Here is an 18,261-nt window from a genome sequence, read left to right on the forward strand (position 1 = left end):
ATTATAAATTTTTATATAAGACCGGTCTCATAATCTTTGAGCACTTAAGTTAACTTTAGATACTTTTGGTCAAAGTTTTGAACTTTTGGTTCATAGTTATATTTATTAGGTTATGTAGGGATGTTATTTGGGTTAGTTTTTTTTTTTTTTTTTTTTTTTTTTTTTTTTTTTTTTTAAAGATGCGGATAAATCATATTTGTTCCTCTTAAGGAGGAAGTAAAAAGTAGAGGTGATCAAAACTGGATACCTGATTGACCCGGATTCGGAAATTCGGATACCCGATTTTTCGGATAATGAAATAACAATTTGGTTCCGCTCCGAAAAAACCGGATACCCGGAATCCGGATATTCGGTTTTCAATTTTTATTTTTTTGTCTTTTTTTAAACAATTTTACTTTTTTTTCTACATAACTATTTTAGCTTACTTCGCTTTCTTTCTTTAATCAAGCTAATTTTTTAAACAACTTAAAAAAAAAGCTTATTTTTTTAAACTTAGAATACAAATCATTTTGGAAATATGATTGGATTTTCAAAAGTCTAAAACAAGTAACAATAAATTAGTTATACAATTTATTTATAATTGAGAACTCTTAATATTAGTAAATTTAACAACCTAAAAAAATTTTACAAAAAAATATTTATATATTTTAAAATTAAAAAAATAACAAAAAAGTAGAGAATCAGATATCCGGTTTTGCCAATATGTTGATCCGGATTCGGATCCAGTTTAAAAAAGGATATTTTTGAACACCTCTAGTAAAAAGGATGTGCGCAGTCAAGAAACCTCCAATTAATACTTGCACCCAATAAGGGTCAAACCCCAAACTTTATTAAAAAGATTATAAAAAGAATAAGCTCAATAAATTCTTATAGAAAAAGTTGAAAGTTTTACATAAAACAAATTTCATAACAAAAAGTTAGTTGGTTATAGGCAGTGATGGCCACGGAGCGGGTTACCTGGAACCGAACCGGTCCCGAACCGCTTGAAACCGTTCCGGAACCGGAATCGTTCGCGACAGGTTCCGAACCGCGGAACCGTGAAACCGCCAGAAAAAAAGTTGCCGTAACCGTGAAACCACCGGAAAAAACTGCTTGAACCGGACCTAAGAACCGCGGGTCGGAACCGGTCCGGGTGAACCGGACCACAGGTTCCATGGAACCGGAACTGGAACCGGAACTGGAACCGGTACCGGAACCTGTCCAGGTGAACCGGACCACAGGTTCCATGGAACCGGAACCGGAACCGATCCGGGTGAACCGGACCACAGGTTCCGTGGAACCGAAACTGGAACCGGAACCGGAACCGGTTCGGGTGGACCGGCCCACAGGTTCCATGGAACCGGAACCGGTCCGGGTGAACCGGCCCACAGGTTGTTTGGAACCGTTCGAAAAAGAGTCCTTAACTAGCCGTTGTGATTTTACTATAAATATATATCACTTTCAATCATTTTTATTTACAACTCATCTCTTCTCCTACTCTCACTACTTACTATATCTACTTAATTACGCAATTATTCTCTTAATTACATAATTAGTCTTTTAATTATTTCTTGATTTAGTTAATTATATAATTAGTCTATTAATTATTTATTTATTTCTTAATTCTATTATTATTTCAATATTATCATGTCTTCTTTTTTGAAAAAAGCCTCTAAAAAGTTACTAAAGTGGCAAAATCATTGGGAGATCTAGCTCCAAAAGAAAGACCACTTCAACTCTGTCGATATCAACAACACCTTCCATTAGTAATTATAATTATGAACCAAATTATTCAGAAGGGTACGACCAAGAATTACTCGATTATGCAGAAGAAGTGGAAAGAGAAATACAAATTGATGAAGAAGAAGAACAAGAAAAGGAACCAACGACCCCTATTGGGATACATAGATCTCGACAGTCATCAACAAGATCACATGAAGAACAACTACAGCAACAACAATAAAGACAAGCTCGTGGTAAACGAGTCAATTTCCAAACTATCGGTGAGTTTTATAATTTTATTCTTCAAATTGATTAAATTTAAAATTATTATTTATTTATATATTGTGGTATTTGAGTATGTCTTTATATTTAAATTTAGATGAAGATGAACCAGTAAGACAAATTTGTGAAAGTCAAGGAGTAAATCCCTTAGTTTCATACAATTTCTTCAGAGGTAAATACTTTTTAAGTTTTTTATACATACACGATATTCATATTTTATAAATCAAGAATGTATTAAAAATTCATTTATTGCGTTTTGTGAATACGTGTTAGGTGGTGGTACGGGATCTTTTAACAAATATTTGGCAAAGAAGCATGGAATTACAAAAGAAACTCATGCAGCAAGCGGCAGCGGGACCACAAGTGGAAGCTGATAGTGGGACATTCTCAGCACAGGTATGCCTTTTAAATATAATCGTAATGATATGATTGATGAATTTTCTAAATATGTAATTTGTGATGAATTGCCATTTAACCATGGTGAAAGTAGGGCATACGAGCATTACACTAGAAAAACTTTGCAACCACAATATAGAGCAATCCCTAGGAACACTCTTAAACGACATACGGGTGAAAACATAAAATACAGATTAGTAGAGATATGTAAAGAATGAAACTTATTAGATAAGATATTTTGTTGTTATACCGATAATGCAACTGCTAACATTAAATGCATTGAACTTTTGTATAACGAACCTGCATTTAGTTTTATTCTTGGGGATAGATTATTACACGTATGTTGTTGTGCTCATATAGTAAACTTATATTACCAAGCAGGTATAAAACAACTAAGTGATTTATTAGATCCCATTAGAGACATAGTGAAGTGGCTTAGAATTGGACAGATAAAGAGACGATATAAGCAATTATGTGACCAGTATCAACTAAAAAAAGTGTATTGGTCATTAGATACTCCTACACGTTGGGGCTCAACCAACGATTTATTAAGAAAAGCGATTGCTTATCGTCCAGTTATAACACAACTTTATAGTGTGTGTACAGATAGCTATATAAGTGATGACATATGAGAACTAGCTATAGGTGTACATAAAATATTAGAAGCGTATGACCACGCAACTAAGATTTTTTTCATATGTTTACGAACCAAACATTCACTTAGTAATAAGTGAGTGTATTACTATTTTTTATCATCTTCTTAAACATTCGCATGATGATACTAACCCATATTTAAAGCCGATTCTTGCAGATATGATGGATAAGTGGAAGACATATTTTACCGATTTTCTTTTTATTTATGGAATTGCAACCATTTTAGACCCATGTTTTAAGACAGAAGTCCTTACTAAAGTAATTGGATTTTACTACCAATCATTAGATCACCCGCCTAGTGATGTACATAATTATGTTGGAACTTGTAAAAAACTTTTAGTAGAACTTTATGATTACTATGCTAGTGTATATAACCCAAAACGCGATACGTCTAGGCGTGCTAGCGTCTCGGCACGTCCCTCTTATTATAGTTAAATTAACTTTTTCATTCTTTTTAGTTAATATTTTAATAACGATTACAACTTGACAAGCAATGAATTTCGCTAATAATCAAGTAATCATCAAAGGTACGTCCGCAATATTATAGTATTTTTATATTATATAAATAATTAAAGGAAAAATAAAAATGGAACTGATGGTCCGACCCGCCCGTCCCGCAAGTTGGAACCGCTTCATGAACCGCCAAGGAACCGTCCGGAACCGGAACCGTTCGCGACAGGTTCCAAATGGAACCGGAACGGAACCGGCCCAACCCGGACCGTGGCGATGCCTAGTTCTAGGCGATGATCGCCTTAAAAATCGAGTTGGTGCTTAAAGCATCTAAAGGAGCGTGGAGCGCGTAAAAAGGACTTTTCCATGAACCTGCGTAGACCGCGATTGCGGCGCTAATCAGTTTTCTTCTAATGGCACAAGTAGTATTAATAAGAGGTCAATTGTAACATTCCAAGTTATCTACCGTTATTTTTGTTTTACATATTTCATCCTTTATTACTTTTAGCCTACTTTCCATTAGAGACATATTCAACCTTGTTTTGCTTTTAAATTTTTAATTGTTCTTTAATTGTTCAATTACTAGTATGATGCCAATGCAATACATGAGATTTTTTAATTTTAATATACACAATAAATTAATTGATTTGAAAATTTTTTCTGACCATAATTAATAATTATACAAATGTCAACTACGCTCACAATATGTTATTGCACAATCCTAGACATAGTAACCCTGTTGGCAATTGGAACAGATTTATTAAGCTTTTCGTAATTACTCTACTTCCAACAATCTAATTTAATTATCGTGAAACACAAATTCCCATATGAGAAGGGGTATGACCATTATTATTAGAGGAATAGGCTGATTGTATAGACCCGTCTTATTATTTGACGATCTCATACAAGATGAGCTCATGTGTAAAAATACTATAAGATTATAGATGCGTAAAGCAGAATTGCAATAAACTATATCTTAACATCTAAATATAATATAAAAAAATGCATAAAATAATAAAACTCCACAACCGATTATAAAGCAAAAATCTAAACTAAAACTATCATACTAAGAATTAATGGAAGTCATGGAGTACTTTTAGCATAACTAGTAATAGGAGTAACAAATAACAATGGTGGCTTATGGTCTAACTTTTAAGGCGTCATTATTAATTGGGCTTCATGATCACAAACTCAAAGGAATCTAAAGCTTGATCGAGTCCATGTTAAAGATATTATTTCGTTTCATTAATTATTAGTTAGTCAAATAGATCCACTAAATTTTACTATTGTTACAAGGTCATCTAATATTAATACTCAAAAATCAAAATTATCTTTGATGAAGTAAGTTTTTCAAATTCTTTATAAGCAATTTTATTTTCATATTTATATTTATATTCATTCTTTTTCTAACTTATGCATCATATAAACTTTCTTAAGTGTCACCATCGGGTTATTAATATATATTGTTCGTTTTGCAGATTTATTTGACGATATTCAATCTACTTCTACTATGTATAAGCATATTCAACTTTAAGGATAATTTAGAAAGAACGATCTTTTACCTGAACAAATGTACATTTTTACCTGGACATAATAGACATTATTCTTTTTCCACTAGATAAAAATTGTAACTAAGTTTCATCACATAAACAAATAGACTTTCGTTTATTGGAATAAACATTTTTCTACACCTTTGACAACATTACGTTCACGTTGCCTTTCATTATTTAATTAGAAAGTTGATCCACATAAAATTTCTTCCTAATCATGATTATGAATTGATAAAAGTCTAATCTTAAGTTATTAATTAATCCAAATAAGTCAAAGCAATATCCCATACATATCCTTTATAATTTTGAAAACCAATGATTATACAATTAAATGCTCTGATTAGTGAGGGTGAGGGGAGATGTGGAACTTGGGAGGATTTTATGATTTTGTTTCATAGTTTATTTGTTTTATTTTATTATTATTATTATTATTATTATTATTGTCATTTAGTGGTGATCTATAAATGATGGTGATTATACAATTTCTAGAGTTTTGATAAGAGTTGTAAATGTTGTTGTTTGCCACTATAAAATATGTTCGCATCTACCTACGCTTAAAAATGAATTGCATGCTTATGTGTGATACTGATGCATTTAGTCACGTTTTATTAAGCACGTTCCTAACTTGTATGGGTAAATTTTAAGCACGCTTAATATGTGTGGCTAAATTTACTCTTAGCCATGCTTTTAAGTATGACTGACAGTACTTATTGTCATGCTTATAGGTGCTAAATTTTCTTCAATTAGTAAATGTGCTAAATTATTTCCACTACAAATAATAGTGCCAATTCTGACATTTAAGGTATCTATATCATGTCGTTTATCAAATGTTATCAAAATATATGGTGATACTTGTAGGAAGTGTCGTAATTTAAGATTGAAAGATTAAGATAAACCTCTAAGAATGGTAATATTTTGATGAAGTGTCAAAAATTTTGTGTCACAAATGAACCTTTTTTGTAGTGTTCATAGTCTATTGTTTTTCTTCTCGGGCCCCTTGGATAATGGGTCATAAGCGGTTGCCTCTCCTGGCCTACCCCTGTGAAATACATCAAGTCGAATTAATCGTTGGGTGGGGTGATATCAATTTTAGTCAATTAGGATAAGGACGCTATTTTTTCGTACCTATTATTTTTATTTTTGATCGGACCATCAACTTTGATACCATGTTAAGATGAGCTGAATTTATTGTGAATGTTAGCATATAATTGAAGAAACACAAGGTGTATACACATCATAAGCCAAGGAGATATCATACCAAAACCATATGGCAATGAGAAGAACTGAAAGACTTTAATGACTTATAAATTGTGAACATTATCTTTAGTTCATCGAAGGAGAATAGACCATCCAACCACTTTTTGATAGAGTCTTATAATAACATATCTTTGTTAGAGATTATAATATATCCAAGAGCCTCAACTATCGGTTTAAGCTGATGGTTGAGGAGCTCTAATTCCATGCAAGGAACCAATTCAACCATAAGCTTTAACTGATGGTTGAGGCTCTAGAATATGTTATATACTCTAAAAATCTTAGACTTTAAATATAAGTTAAAGTTTTTGGTTGAATTTTGATTCTTTATAGAGAAAATAATGGATGATTTATGTAGGTTCTTTAACAAAGTCGTGATCAATACCGGTACAAAAAATTCATGAAAGCTATGTACAATCACACAAGTAGAAGAGACGAAGCAAATGTTGAAAATGATTCCAATATTAGTCATGACTAGGCCTGTGTGAAGGGTTGGTTTTCTATTGGAGCTCCTGATCCAACCTTTTATTATAACGGTTGTATATGAGGATGGTTGAAAAGGATTGGACTTAAAATTTAACTCATAAAAATTAAAAAAACAAGGGTTGAATAAGGATTTAAAAAAAGTTGTAAATGAGCCCTGATCCAAAGTATATTTTCTTCTTTTTTTCCATTTAATGTTATAAATTAATATATATAATCTAGAGAATAGCTGACTGAATCCTGGCCACAATAATCTACTGCTTGAAACTTATTTAATCTTCCATTATATATTTTGGCACTAATGTATCGTCCATAATCGTTATTAACCAATATATATCGCTTATCTTCCATAGTCATTATTTATCTTCCATAATTCTTATTACAATAATCTTTACAAGTTTCTTCTTTGGCACTAATATTTACTGCTTGAAATTTACTGAATCTCTTTATTATCCAAAATTATTATTTTCAAATTGTGGCATGTATCTGTATGTTCAATAAGATAAACGGGCCGGATCGGGTCGAGCCTTATCGGTCCATTTAAAGTATGTCTTCTATTTTGTATGGCCCGACCCAACCCAACATATTTCTTTTAGAGCCCAACCTGACCCGTATCCGGCCCATTGCAAGGCCTAGTCATGACATTTGTCCCAAGTACAATATTAGCTCAAGTGCAAACCCTATTTGTGAAGCAAGGAACTACTCTAGATAGGAGCACATGCAAGTTCAACATCCCTCCTGTATGCCTTACCGGGTTTACAACATTCTCAATACTTCTTTGCGTTGTTTATTATGATCAATTTTTCGTGAAATTCATCAAAAAATGGACTAAAAATCCAAGAGGAATTACATTGCTTCAAAGAATGGGACTCGGTCTATTCCTTCTCACAATCATAATGATAATATCATCTCTAGTAGAGGGGAAAAGACTAAGTCTTGCACCAACTCATGTTTTGGTTGAAAGTGGTGCACAAGTTCCCTTAGCAGTTAGCAATCTTTATTTTGCTACCTCAATTTGTCCTCATGGGGATTGCGGATTCACTTTTAAAAGTCGCTAAACTCGAGTTTTTCTATGATCAAGCTCCCGAGGGAACGAGGAGTCTTGGGACATGAGGGCCGCCCTGAGAATTGAGGGGCCCGTGGTGAAAAATAATTTATGGGCCCTAATTATCCGCTTTTCGGTTGATAATCATGCACTTATAATTCAATAATTAGTAAATAAGGTAACAATTATCATTATTAACACTTTGACTTGGTTAAATGTATAATTTAATTACGTAAAATCTCAAGTTCGATGCATATAAAGAGGTAAAAATTGTCTACTTTTTTCATGGGTCCTGGGTACAGGGCCTTCTTAACCTTGCCTAGGACCAGCCTAGGGACATCGTATTCTACTACAATTTTTGGCATTGGAAATTATATAAGTAGCTTTTTTGTTACGTAGCTTTTTTGTTATCCACCGTTGCTCATGTTACTTCAAGGAATGGGCATAAAGGTTGGATCTTGAATAACCTTAATGATTCTCATCTTGATTACTATTATGGGTTCTTTGTGATCCTTAATGTGGTGAATTTTATACTTTTGTGTTTTGTATCTAGGTTCTATGTTTATAGAGTCGAGACTTCTAATTCTATGGAGGTCCTTAGAGAAGAATTGAACTAATAGTTTGCTTATCACTAGATGAAGGCACCTAGTTTTAGATATATACTATTCTTCGTTATATTAATAGCTACGTTTTTCCCTTTTATGTGAAAGTTTTCGGGAGAAATGTAGAACCGAAGGATGGTAAATGTTTATTAGTTATTGCATGTTTGGTGATCAAGTTTTGCCAATGTATTTCATGGGTTTTGCTAACTACATCGTTAACAATATGCTGAAGTATTGTGATATTTGAATTCTACTTCATGTATTTTCAATGTAAATGTCTTTTTATTTTTTATTTTTTTTTATGTTTGTTCACCTTAATTATCTCATTTCTATTTTAAGTAATGATTTTTATCATATGTAGACACTTTTTTATGGTCCCCTCTTAATTTGAACACGTGGAAACCATTTTGTTATGGTCTCCTTCTTGCCTTAGTATTTAATTATGCAAGTCTCAAATGTGACATTTACTCTGAATTGGAAAGAGTACAATGTTATTATTTTACATATGCATGACAAATATTATGTTGAAAATAAAATATATATTTAAAAAAATCAAGAGTAAACCAAATTAAAGTTGTTAGGTAGATACAAGCCTTGAGACTCAATGATTATCACACAGTACTGATTTATACAGCCCTTGACAATCACAATCACAAACACAACCAAAAAACCAATTCTTGGTATAACTATGATGAACTAATCAGATTTGGCTTCACTCACCATCCCTTACAGTCCCTTATACAATCCAAGGGTGATTCCTTGTATTGTATGGATTCTTCAAAATTCCAACGATTGTTCCACAATCAAAGGATTTTAACAGAGATGTTCCACACCTCTTGATGAAGTTTTGCACACACAAACACTTCTAACACAAATTGTTTTGAAAAAAATTGAATTACTTGATTAATACTTGACTGAATGCTTACAAGGAAATCCTAGGCATATTTATAGATTTTGGCTTATTACTAGCCGTTACAAGTCATGCCTTAAACACATGATTTATTAATTAACAAAAACAGAAATAACAGAAAACAGAAATCAAGTCAGCTATAGAAGGAGGCTTTGTTTTCTGTCTGATAGGGCTCCTTGGCTCACATTCTCTGTCACGTGCTTGGGTTCCTTGGCTTTGATCATTGTTCTCCTTTGTAGTTTGTCTTGCAGGATACCTCTTTGTTCCCTAGATTGACCAAGAAAGCTCTTGCACCCCCTCGTGTTCAGCCCATGTAAGGTGGCTTGGCAGACAGTTTGTTCAAGCTGGTCTGTTCGTGGCATTGAGTTGTTGGGCAGCCTTTGTTGGTCTTTTAGGGCTGAGTTTGGGAGGGGATGTTTGAGTGCCAAAATCATCAAGTACATAATTTATGAATGAGCCGCCCAAATCGAGAATCGCATGCGTATCAGGAATTAGAGTTTGGCCCAAACTTTATGTCAATGTGGAGGTTAGAACGAAGCTGACATAACCAGTAGGAAAGTGAAATATTAACAAAATATTATATTTTATATTTTTGAGATTTAGTTTCCTTAAATTTAATATTTCGTAATATTTTTTTTTCTTTACTTTTTATTACTTGTATAAATAGAGGTAGTATCTCTCATTATTATTCAATACAAACTAAGTATTCAGAACCCAAATCAGTCTTATTTCCGCATTATTATTTTCTACATGGTATCATCGCCATAAGGTTTTTTTGGACGGAAAAACTTTATCGATATTTTATCATAAATCATAATCGATCAAAACAAAACCGATCAAAATCAAAAACCAATCAAACAAACAAATAGAAAAAACCCAATAAAAAAAACACTCCAAAAATCAAAATAAAAAAAATGATTTTAATGTCACAGTTGGAACAAATGTTTCAACTTTTCCAAAAGATGAACCAAAAACTTAATACTAGACCAACAGTATCTGAAAAATTAAATTACACAATTACACAAAATGGTGTACAGAAACACAGATTGAAATTGGTGATCAGGGGAGACTCAATCATATCACTACCATCCCTCCGACCACCACAGATTCCAAATGGGTCCAAGATGATAGCATTGTTATGTCATGGATCCTCGAATGAATTAACCCCGATATTGCCGAGCAAGTTATTTACTTTACTACTACTGCCCATTAATTATGGTCTTGAATTCGATTCCTTCTTGGACCAATTTTGCTACCTCTAGTGAATGTCAACATTCAGCGTGAGGTTACAAGGGGGAGAAATATAGAAGATGAAGATGGAGTCACGGGCCAAAGGGTGAGCAAAGAAAGAGATAAAAATCAAGAACCAGTAACTAGTAATGCGAAAGCAATCGGTGAGAAGGAAGACGTCGGGGAAGTCAGTGACGGCAACCAGTGTGGTGGCAGCCACGGTGGCAATGGCAGCAAAACAGAAGAAAAGAGAGGGAAAGAGAGAATCAAGAAAGGAAAAGAGCAAGTAAATAGGAAATTTTTTCTAAAAAATTCCTTATATATAGCTGATGCCTCTTATTTTTCCTCAACCCTCAAACTACCCGTGAAATCCTTAACCCAACAATCCAAATTCCATAATTTTGACCCAAATGATGAAATTAACCAACTCATCTTAGTTTTTGAGTTTTACCCCAAACATAAAATATTTGAAATTAATAATGACAAACTTGCTGAAAAAATCATCAAAGTTTCATATGTCAAATCAAAAGATCAACTAGCGGATATTCTGTTCAAGGCAATTGGCTCTAAAGCGTTGAAGAATTTTTTGGCAAGTTCAGTCTCGGTGATCCTAAGATCAAACTTGAAGGGAAGTGTAGGAAAGTGAGATATTAGTATAATATTATATTTTATATTTTATATTATTCTGATTTAGTTTCCTTAAGTTTAATATTCGTAATATTTTGTTTTGTTATATTTAGTCCTTATTACTTATATAAATAGAGGTAGTACCTTTCATTATTATTCACTATAAAACAGGTATTCAAAACTCAAATCAGTCTTATTTTCGCATTATGATTTTCTACATAACCTTTGTCTTTGGTAAAGATTTTGTTTTCACTAATTTTTAATTGAGGTTATCTCACTTTGAGACGACTTCGATTGGATCAGCACAAATAATTATGAAAAGGTTGCTTTCTATACATAAATTCAGATTTCATTGTTTTTTCTTTTATGTTTCTTTTATTAATGAGCCTTTTGTATGGACGCGTCTCACGACAAGACGGTCTCATACAAGACTTGCTGGTTTGTTTTATATGTTAATGTCGTCTCACCATAAAACGACTTTAATTGGGTCATTTCAAATTATTTAAAAAAAATCTGCTTTTTGTATAAGAGTGAATATAGATTTCATTGTTTTTTTTTAGTGTTTTCTACTAATTGGTTGCTTGTATGTCTGTCTCACGGTGAGACAATCTCATACTAGACTTCATCTTTTTAGATTTTATTTTTGGTAGAATATTGATTTAGTTGGTTGTTATTGGAAAATAAGTATATTTAATGAAAATTTATCAAAAACTATTTATTAAAATAGTTCTTTTTAATAAAAAAACTACCTTTATTATTATTATTTTTTATTGAAAAACTATCTAGAAAAAGCTATTTCTTTGTTAAAGACTACCGATTAACGATAAACATTTAAATTTCAGGTGTAGCATGTAAAAGTCATGTGCAATTTACCAAATAAATGATTGGTTGTCTTTAATAAAAAAAAATAAAACTTTTTCTAAATAGTTTTTGATAACAACCATACTTTTTAAATAATTTTTCCTTTGTTATATGATATAAAAAATTTAACTAAATAGGAAAGGCAATGTAGGCAAGATTGTATTATATAATAACTGCATAGGGATCTTGCATAGAGTTTAGTAATAGCATTTGACTGAACTACATCTTCACTTTTACTATATGAATTTTGTGAATTTTGGACAACTTAGATTTTTGAGAACTTTTATTTTTTTCTCTTATTCTTCTTCTGATGCTCTTTTAATTACACTAAAATTTGAAATATTGAAATATCTAAAAATATAATAATATTCTAATAATATTCTGTTATGGATAAATACAGAAGTATTTAATTGAATTAAATGGCAATCTATGCACTTTGGACGCATTTTGTACCCGAGCTATTCAAGTTGTATGTAGATTGTAGCCTAAATTGATTGTTAATTGTTTTGTACATGAAGATGCGCACTACTAAATACTAATCATATTTTAAGTTTGCTCTTAAGAAATAAACTTTTGATTTTAATCAACCCTTATTTTAAATAGAATTTGATCAAATTTAAATTAAGTTATACAAGATGTGAGCGGAAATTAATCATATCTAATAACTAGACCCAATTCAAAGATATGGTCTGATTTTAAGTCAAATAAATACTTATGTGTTTTTTTTTACGCAATGTGTACTTAATTGACTGCTCGATCTTTATCAATCAAATTTGTTTTTAAATACAACCGTCCGAGTACAATCGAAACCGACTACAATGTGAGTTAAATAATAAATGCTAATTCAAACTAAATCTTTCTCAACTCGATCTTCAACCAACCAAAATTCAAATCTTAATTGGCAGGTTTCTTAACATACTATACCATAACGAATAATTCTCTAACTACCACCAATTTTAATCCGAGTTGGTTGCAAGTTAAATTGATTCACCGATCCAAACTATAACAAACACAAATCCCAAAAATAATTAAATAAAACAAATTAATTAAAACAGACTAAAATAAAAAAAAATATGATAAATCTGAGTGGAAGTGTGGAAGAGATCGCGTAGAATACCAGTTGCATCTTGGGCTAAGTGGGTGGGTCAGGGGTACTAAATGGACCGTCTACTTTTGTAACATAGTTAAAGAACATTGTATTGTATAAGTACTAATAATAAATATTGAATTATCGATCATTTCCTTCGACCAAGGAACTATCTTTAACTATTTACATAATATTCATATTCATCACAAAAGTGTCCCTTAATATATGGCAATGAGTGTGGAAGAAACAGGGCTAGACGATTACACAAAGGATGGCACAACTGATCTCAAAGGCAACCTTATTCGTAGGTCCAAACGTGGTGGATGGAGAGCTTGCTTCTTCGTTGTTGGTAACGTTATATTCTTTCTTTTTTCGAATTATAGAATAGACTGAGAAAAGAAAAAGACTGAATGATCTATTTTGAAAAATAGTACTTGCTCTCTGACTGAGACAGGAGATGATCTCCCATTTCATTCTATTTCCTTTTCTCTTGTTCAATTTCTAGTATGCTTCAATTTATCTAAGGACAGTGGTGGTACAGACGGATTCAGGGTTTAAAGTCCAATGGGGCACATCTATACCCATCTGTTGCACTTCTTGACGGGATGACTTTGATGATTACTAATTTTTACATGAAATTAGTAATTGTATGAGCCTATGCATATTCGTATTCATAAAGTCCCAGGATTCAGAGAAGGGAGAATGGGCAAGAATCTGATTTGCAAAATTCTAAAGCCACGCGTGCCTTCCCCTTCTTTCCCAACCAATTTCAGAATTTCAGAATTTAATTTTTCTAAAATTTTTTTGTCAAGGGGCATGTGCTAGGGTGTGCCCCAACATAGATCCGCCCATGTCTAAGGCTAGACAATAATTCATAGCTAGATTGTTTTCTTTATGTTTTGAGTATACCTTGGTTACATCAACTATTTGAGAAAGAATTATTATTAGGTGATAAAAAATTATTATGACTAAATAAACATCTTAAAACATATATTTTATATGAGAAATATGCTGAATAATAACAACTTTTTAGCTAAATATAGAAATTTATTTTACGTCATGCAAATTGATATGATGTTCGATAGTAATGTCCATTAAATGGATAATTGGTAGTATATGGTTCTTCTTCTCATATGCCTTATCCCCCACCCACATGGCTATCTCAAAAATACTTCTAAATCAAAATAAGTCAACAAATAGCTTGGTCCACTAGTGCATAAATTTTGGAATCTGCTTCAATTTTAACTATTTTTTTTCTTGATTACTATTTTTACTCCTATATTAGAGTTAGATTTAAATTGATATTTTTATTTTTATTGCTATACATTCTTTTTACCAAAAAAGAAGGTCAACTAAAATGTTAATGTTTAGGTTACAAATGCACATTATCTTCAACTAAAAAAGTTAAAAGTGAAAAAATTAATTAAAAAATTAATAAATTTACCAAATACTTTATCATCTATATCAAAGTTCAATTAAAAAAAAAAGTTCAACTTATAAAAATATGCGTTAGACGATTCAAATAAAATCCCATTTGACTATATTTTTTGTTATATATTGGACACAGTATGAAAAATAAGTTATAAAGATAAATAATACTACTAAGTTTAATATAACGAGCATTTTAAAATGCACAAATTCTTGTGAGAGATTGTTTTTTTGAAAGACCATCCCTGATTTAGTCAGCCCATTATCATCATTTAATTTAATTAAACTTTAATGAGTTAAATTTGAGAGACGTTTCTTAGAAAAATGGCCTTTCAGACCGGATAGTGTCATGCAAAATGGGTTTTTCAACATAAAAATGGGTCCCATGTATTATATAAGATCATATCTACTCATATTGGTGTTTAATGCAATTATGTATAAAGTTGACTTATGTAAGACAAAGAGCAAACAAATGTTGACTTTTGACATATATATTGGTTATGATTGGGCAGTTTATGAGGTGTTTGAAAGAATGGCATTCTATGGAATAACAACAAATTTAGTCTTATATATGACGAGAAAACTCCATCAAGGAACCGTTGAGTCGGCAAACAATGTGACTAATTGGGTAGGTACTATTTGGATGACTCCTATTTTGGGCGCTTACGTGGCCGATGCTTACCTTGGACGTTATCCCACTTTTCTTATTTCCTGTGCCATCTATTTTTTGGTATACTACTTTTACTCTAGCTTCATTATTACAACTAATTTATTAAATTGATTTTTAATTTTTTATTGGGATTATTATAGAAACTCAACTCATACAATGCATGAAATTTTTAATAAAGATAATTATATGTTATATATTTATATAAAATTATAATATTAATTATAAAATAGGTAGAGAATTTCAAAATATATAATATTTTTAATAAAAAAATCCAATCTTTAATATAAGTATTAATTAAAGTTCTCATACTTTTCAAGGCAGATTTGAGTTATCTTTCAACAATGTTATCATAATATTTTTTATCATTCTCAAAATAATTTTTGATTATCATGTATATTTTATTTGTTGATGAAATATTATAGAAATTAAAATTTTAATGAAAAAATTTTATTAATTAGCAAATATTTCAACATAAAAAAAGAAAACAAGTATATATTGTAAGAAACTTTAAATGGAAATCTTATGTAGCTTTTAAATTTAAAAGTATAATATTTAAAAAAATTTAACAGAGTATATCTAATTAGGATATACCACTCATATATTAAAAGAATAAATTGATGTTAAATATGATAAGAAATAGAAAACCACTATGAAAACATTATTTTAATTAGATTGAATGATTGCTACGATTAATCTTAAAATAATTCTCACATAAAAAAAGTCAATTATAACAAATTTCATGAGACATAAGAGTATCATTTTGGTCTCGTCCTCACTCGCAACAAAAACTTTAGGATTAGGGGACAATTTATTATATTAGAAACTGATAAATAGGCAAATTATTATATTGCTTTTGCTTTAGCTTTAAAAATATAAAATAAAAAAGACCAAAAGATTATATATTGTAAAGTTTTTGCTCCTCTATTAATTAGAAAATTCCTTTGACATCATTTGTGATTATGGTTTTTACTGATCTAATTATTTTTTTCTTTTTATTTAAAGCCAATGCTGAGCGTGAAAATTCCATAATACTTTAGATTGTGTATTGAAATAAGTAATTTATTTAAAATTATGAATTTTAATTATAAAATCATAAAGTAAGAATTTGCGTATGACAAGTTTTGAAGTCATTATCAAATTTTCAAATTTACCTACTTTTAAAACAATCTTGGAATTGTTCCAAATCCAACATCTAATTTTATCAAACATTAAATTTGAGTCAATTCTAGATTTTTATTTTTAATCATCGTTCCCAGACATAGCATTAAATTATTTTCAATTATATTATTTTTAATTCTTATTGTGGAGATTTTTTTTTTTGAATCTATCAGGGAATGTTACTATTAACACTATCAGTTTCCATTCCCGGGCTAAAACCACCTCCTTGCAATGAAGCCCAATTGACAAATTGCAAAAAGGCCTCACCATTACAACTGGGTGTGTTTTATGGTGCACTCTACACTCTAGCAATTGGAACTGGTGGGACTAAGCCCAATATCTCTACCTTTGGGGCAGACCAATTTGATGATTTTGAGCCCAAAGAGAAGGCCCAAAAAATATCTTTCTTCAATTGGTGGATGTTTAGCATTTTCTTTGGTACTTTGTTTTCAAACACAATCTTAGTGTACATCCAAGACAATGTAGGTTGGTCTTTGGGATATGGACTTCCAACTCTTGGGCTTGCAATATCAATCTCAATTTTTATAGGAGGTACTCCATTTTATAGGCATAGATTGCCTAGTGGAAGTCCCTTCACAAAAATGGCAAAGGTTATTGTGGCTGCAATTCGAAACCGAAAAACTCCATTGCCTAGTGATCCTAAGAAAATGTATGAGCTTGACTTGGATGATTATACTAGCCATGGGAAATTCAGAATGGAATCAACTTCTTCTTTGAGGTTAGTGATCAAGAAACCAGTTCAACCAAAAATTTAAGCTGATGATTGGTGTTTTATGATATGTTATATACTCTATCAGTTCTTCGTTTGTTTAAAAAACTATAATATGGATTCAATGTTTTCTCCTAATGTATAGATGAAACGTGTAGGTATCTTAACAAAGCCGCGGTGATCACAGGTTCAAGTGAACCTTGGAAGCTATGTACGGTAACACAAGTGGAGGAGACGAAGCAAATGCTTAAGATGATTCCGATCTTAGTTACAACATTCATCCCAAGTACGATGTTAGCTCAAGTACATACTCTTTTCGTCAAGCAAGGGACTACCTTGAATAGGAGCATAGGAGAATTCAACATTCCCCCTGCAAGCCTAACAGGGTTCACAACAATCTCAATGCTAATTTTCATAGTTATATATGACAAAGTATTAGTGAAATTATTGAGAAAAATAACAAAAAATCCAAGAGGGATCACAATGCTTCAAAGAATGGGGTTTGGCTTAATCCTTCACACCATTATTATGATTGTATCAAGTTTAGTAGAGAGGAAAAGACTAAGTGTTGCGAGACAACATGGGCTAGTTGAGACCGGTGCTAAAGTTCCCTTAACGATATTCATTTTGCTTCCTCAGTTCATGCTTATGGGGGTGGCCGATGGAGTCCTTGAGGTAGCCAAACTTGAATTCTTCTACGATCAAGCACCCGAAGGAATGAAGAGCCTTGGAACTTCTTATGCAATGACGAGTATCGGAATAGGAAATTACATAAGTAGCTTCCTCTTATCAACCGTTTCTCGCCTCACAACAAAACATGGACATCAAGGATGGATTTTGAACAACCTTAATGCTTCTCATCTTGATTACTACTATGCCTTCTTTGTGTTACTTAATATGGCAAATTTCATCTTGTTTTTGTTCATTTCAAAGTTCTACACTTACAAGGCTGAGATATCCAATTCATTGGAAGTCCTTAAAGATGATTTGGATAAATAATTGTCCTTAAGTTGCACTACATTAGGCATTTGTATGGTCAAGATTCAATACAATTAACATACTAAAGGTTTTAATATCTTAGTCCATTGCCAATGACTATGCCTGAAAATGAAATTGGAAAAAAGAAGTATGATTAAGTATAAT

The 18,261-nt window shown here is 31.6% G+C and overlaps 1 protein-coding gene and 1 pseudogene across 2 annotated transcripts; both read left to right on the forward strand.

The window, feature by feature from the left end:
- Window positions 1-7,408: 7,408 nt before the first annotated feature.
- On the forward strand, window positions 7,409-8,432 carry LOC130824785 (protein NRT1/ PTR FAMILY 5.2-like; annotated as a pseudogene).
- A 4,797-nt stretch (window positions 8,433-13,229) lies between these two features.
- On the forward strand, window positions 13,230-18,257 carry LOC130825682 (protein NRT1/ PTR FAMILY 5.2-like). 2 transcript variants are annotated; one of them, XM_057691024.1, is made up of 4 exons: window positions 13,230-13,481; window positions 15,073-15,188; window positions 16,562-17,127; window positions 17,277-18,257. In XM_057691024.1, the coding sequence occupies exons 1-4, from the start codon at window positions 13,358-13,360 to the stop codon at window positions 18,115-18,117; spliced, it is 1,647 nt and encodes a 548-aa protein (XP_057547007.1). In that variant the 5' UTR covers window positions 13,230-13,357; the 3' UTR covers window positions 18,118-18,257. The 2 variants fall into 2 exon arrangements, with proteins under 2 accessions (XP_057547007.1, XP_057547006.1); XM_057691023.1 differs by having other exon boundaries at window positions 13,239-13,481; window positions 15,073-15,290.
- The last annotated feature ends 4 nt before the right edge of the window (window positions 18,258-18,261 follow it).

This window comes from Amaranthus tricolor, chromosome 10 (genome assembly GCF_026212465.1).
Source record: "Amaranthus tricolor cultivar Red isolate AtriRed21 chromosome 10, ASM2621246v1, whole genome shotgun sequence".
In the NCBI taxonomy this organism is placed as follows: domain Eukaryota; kingdom Viridiplantae; phylum Streptophyta; class Magnoliopsida; order Caryophyllales; family Amaranthaceae; genus Amaranthus; species Amaranthus tricolor.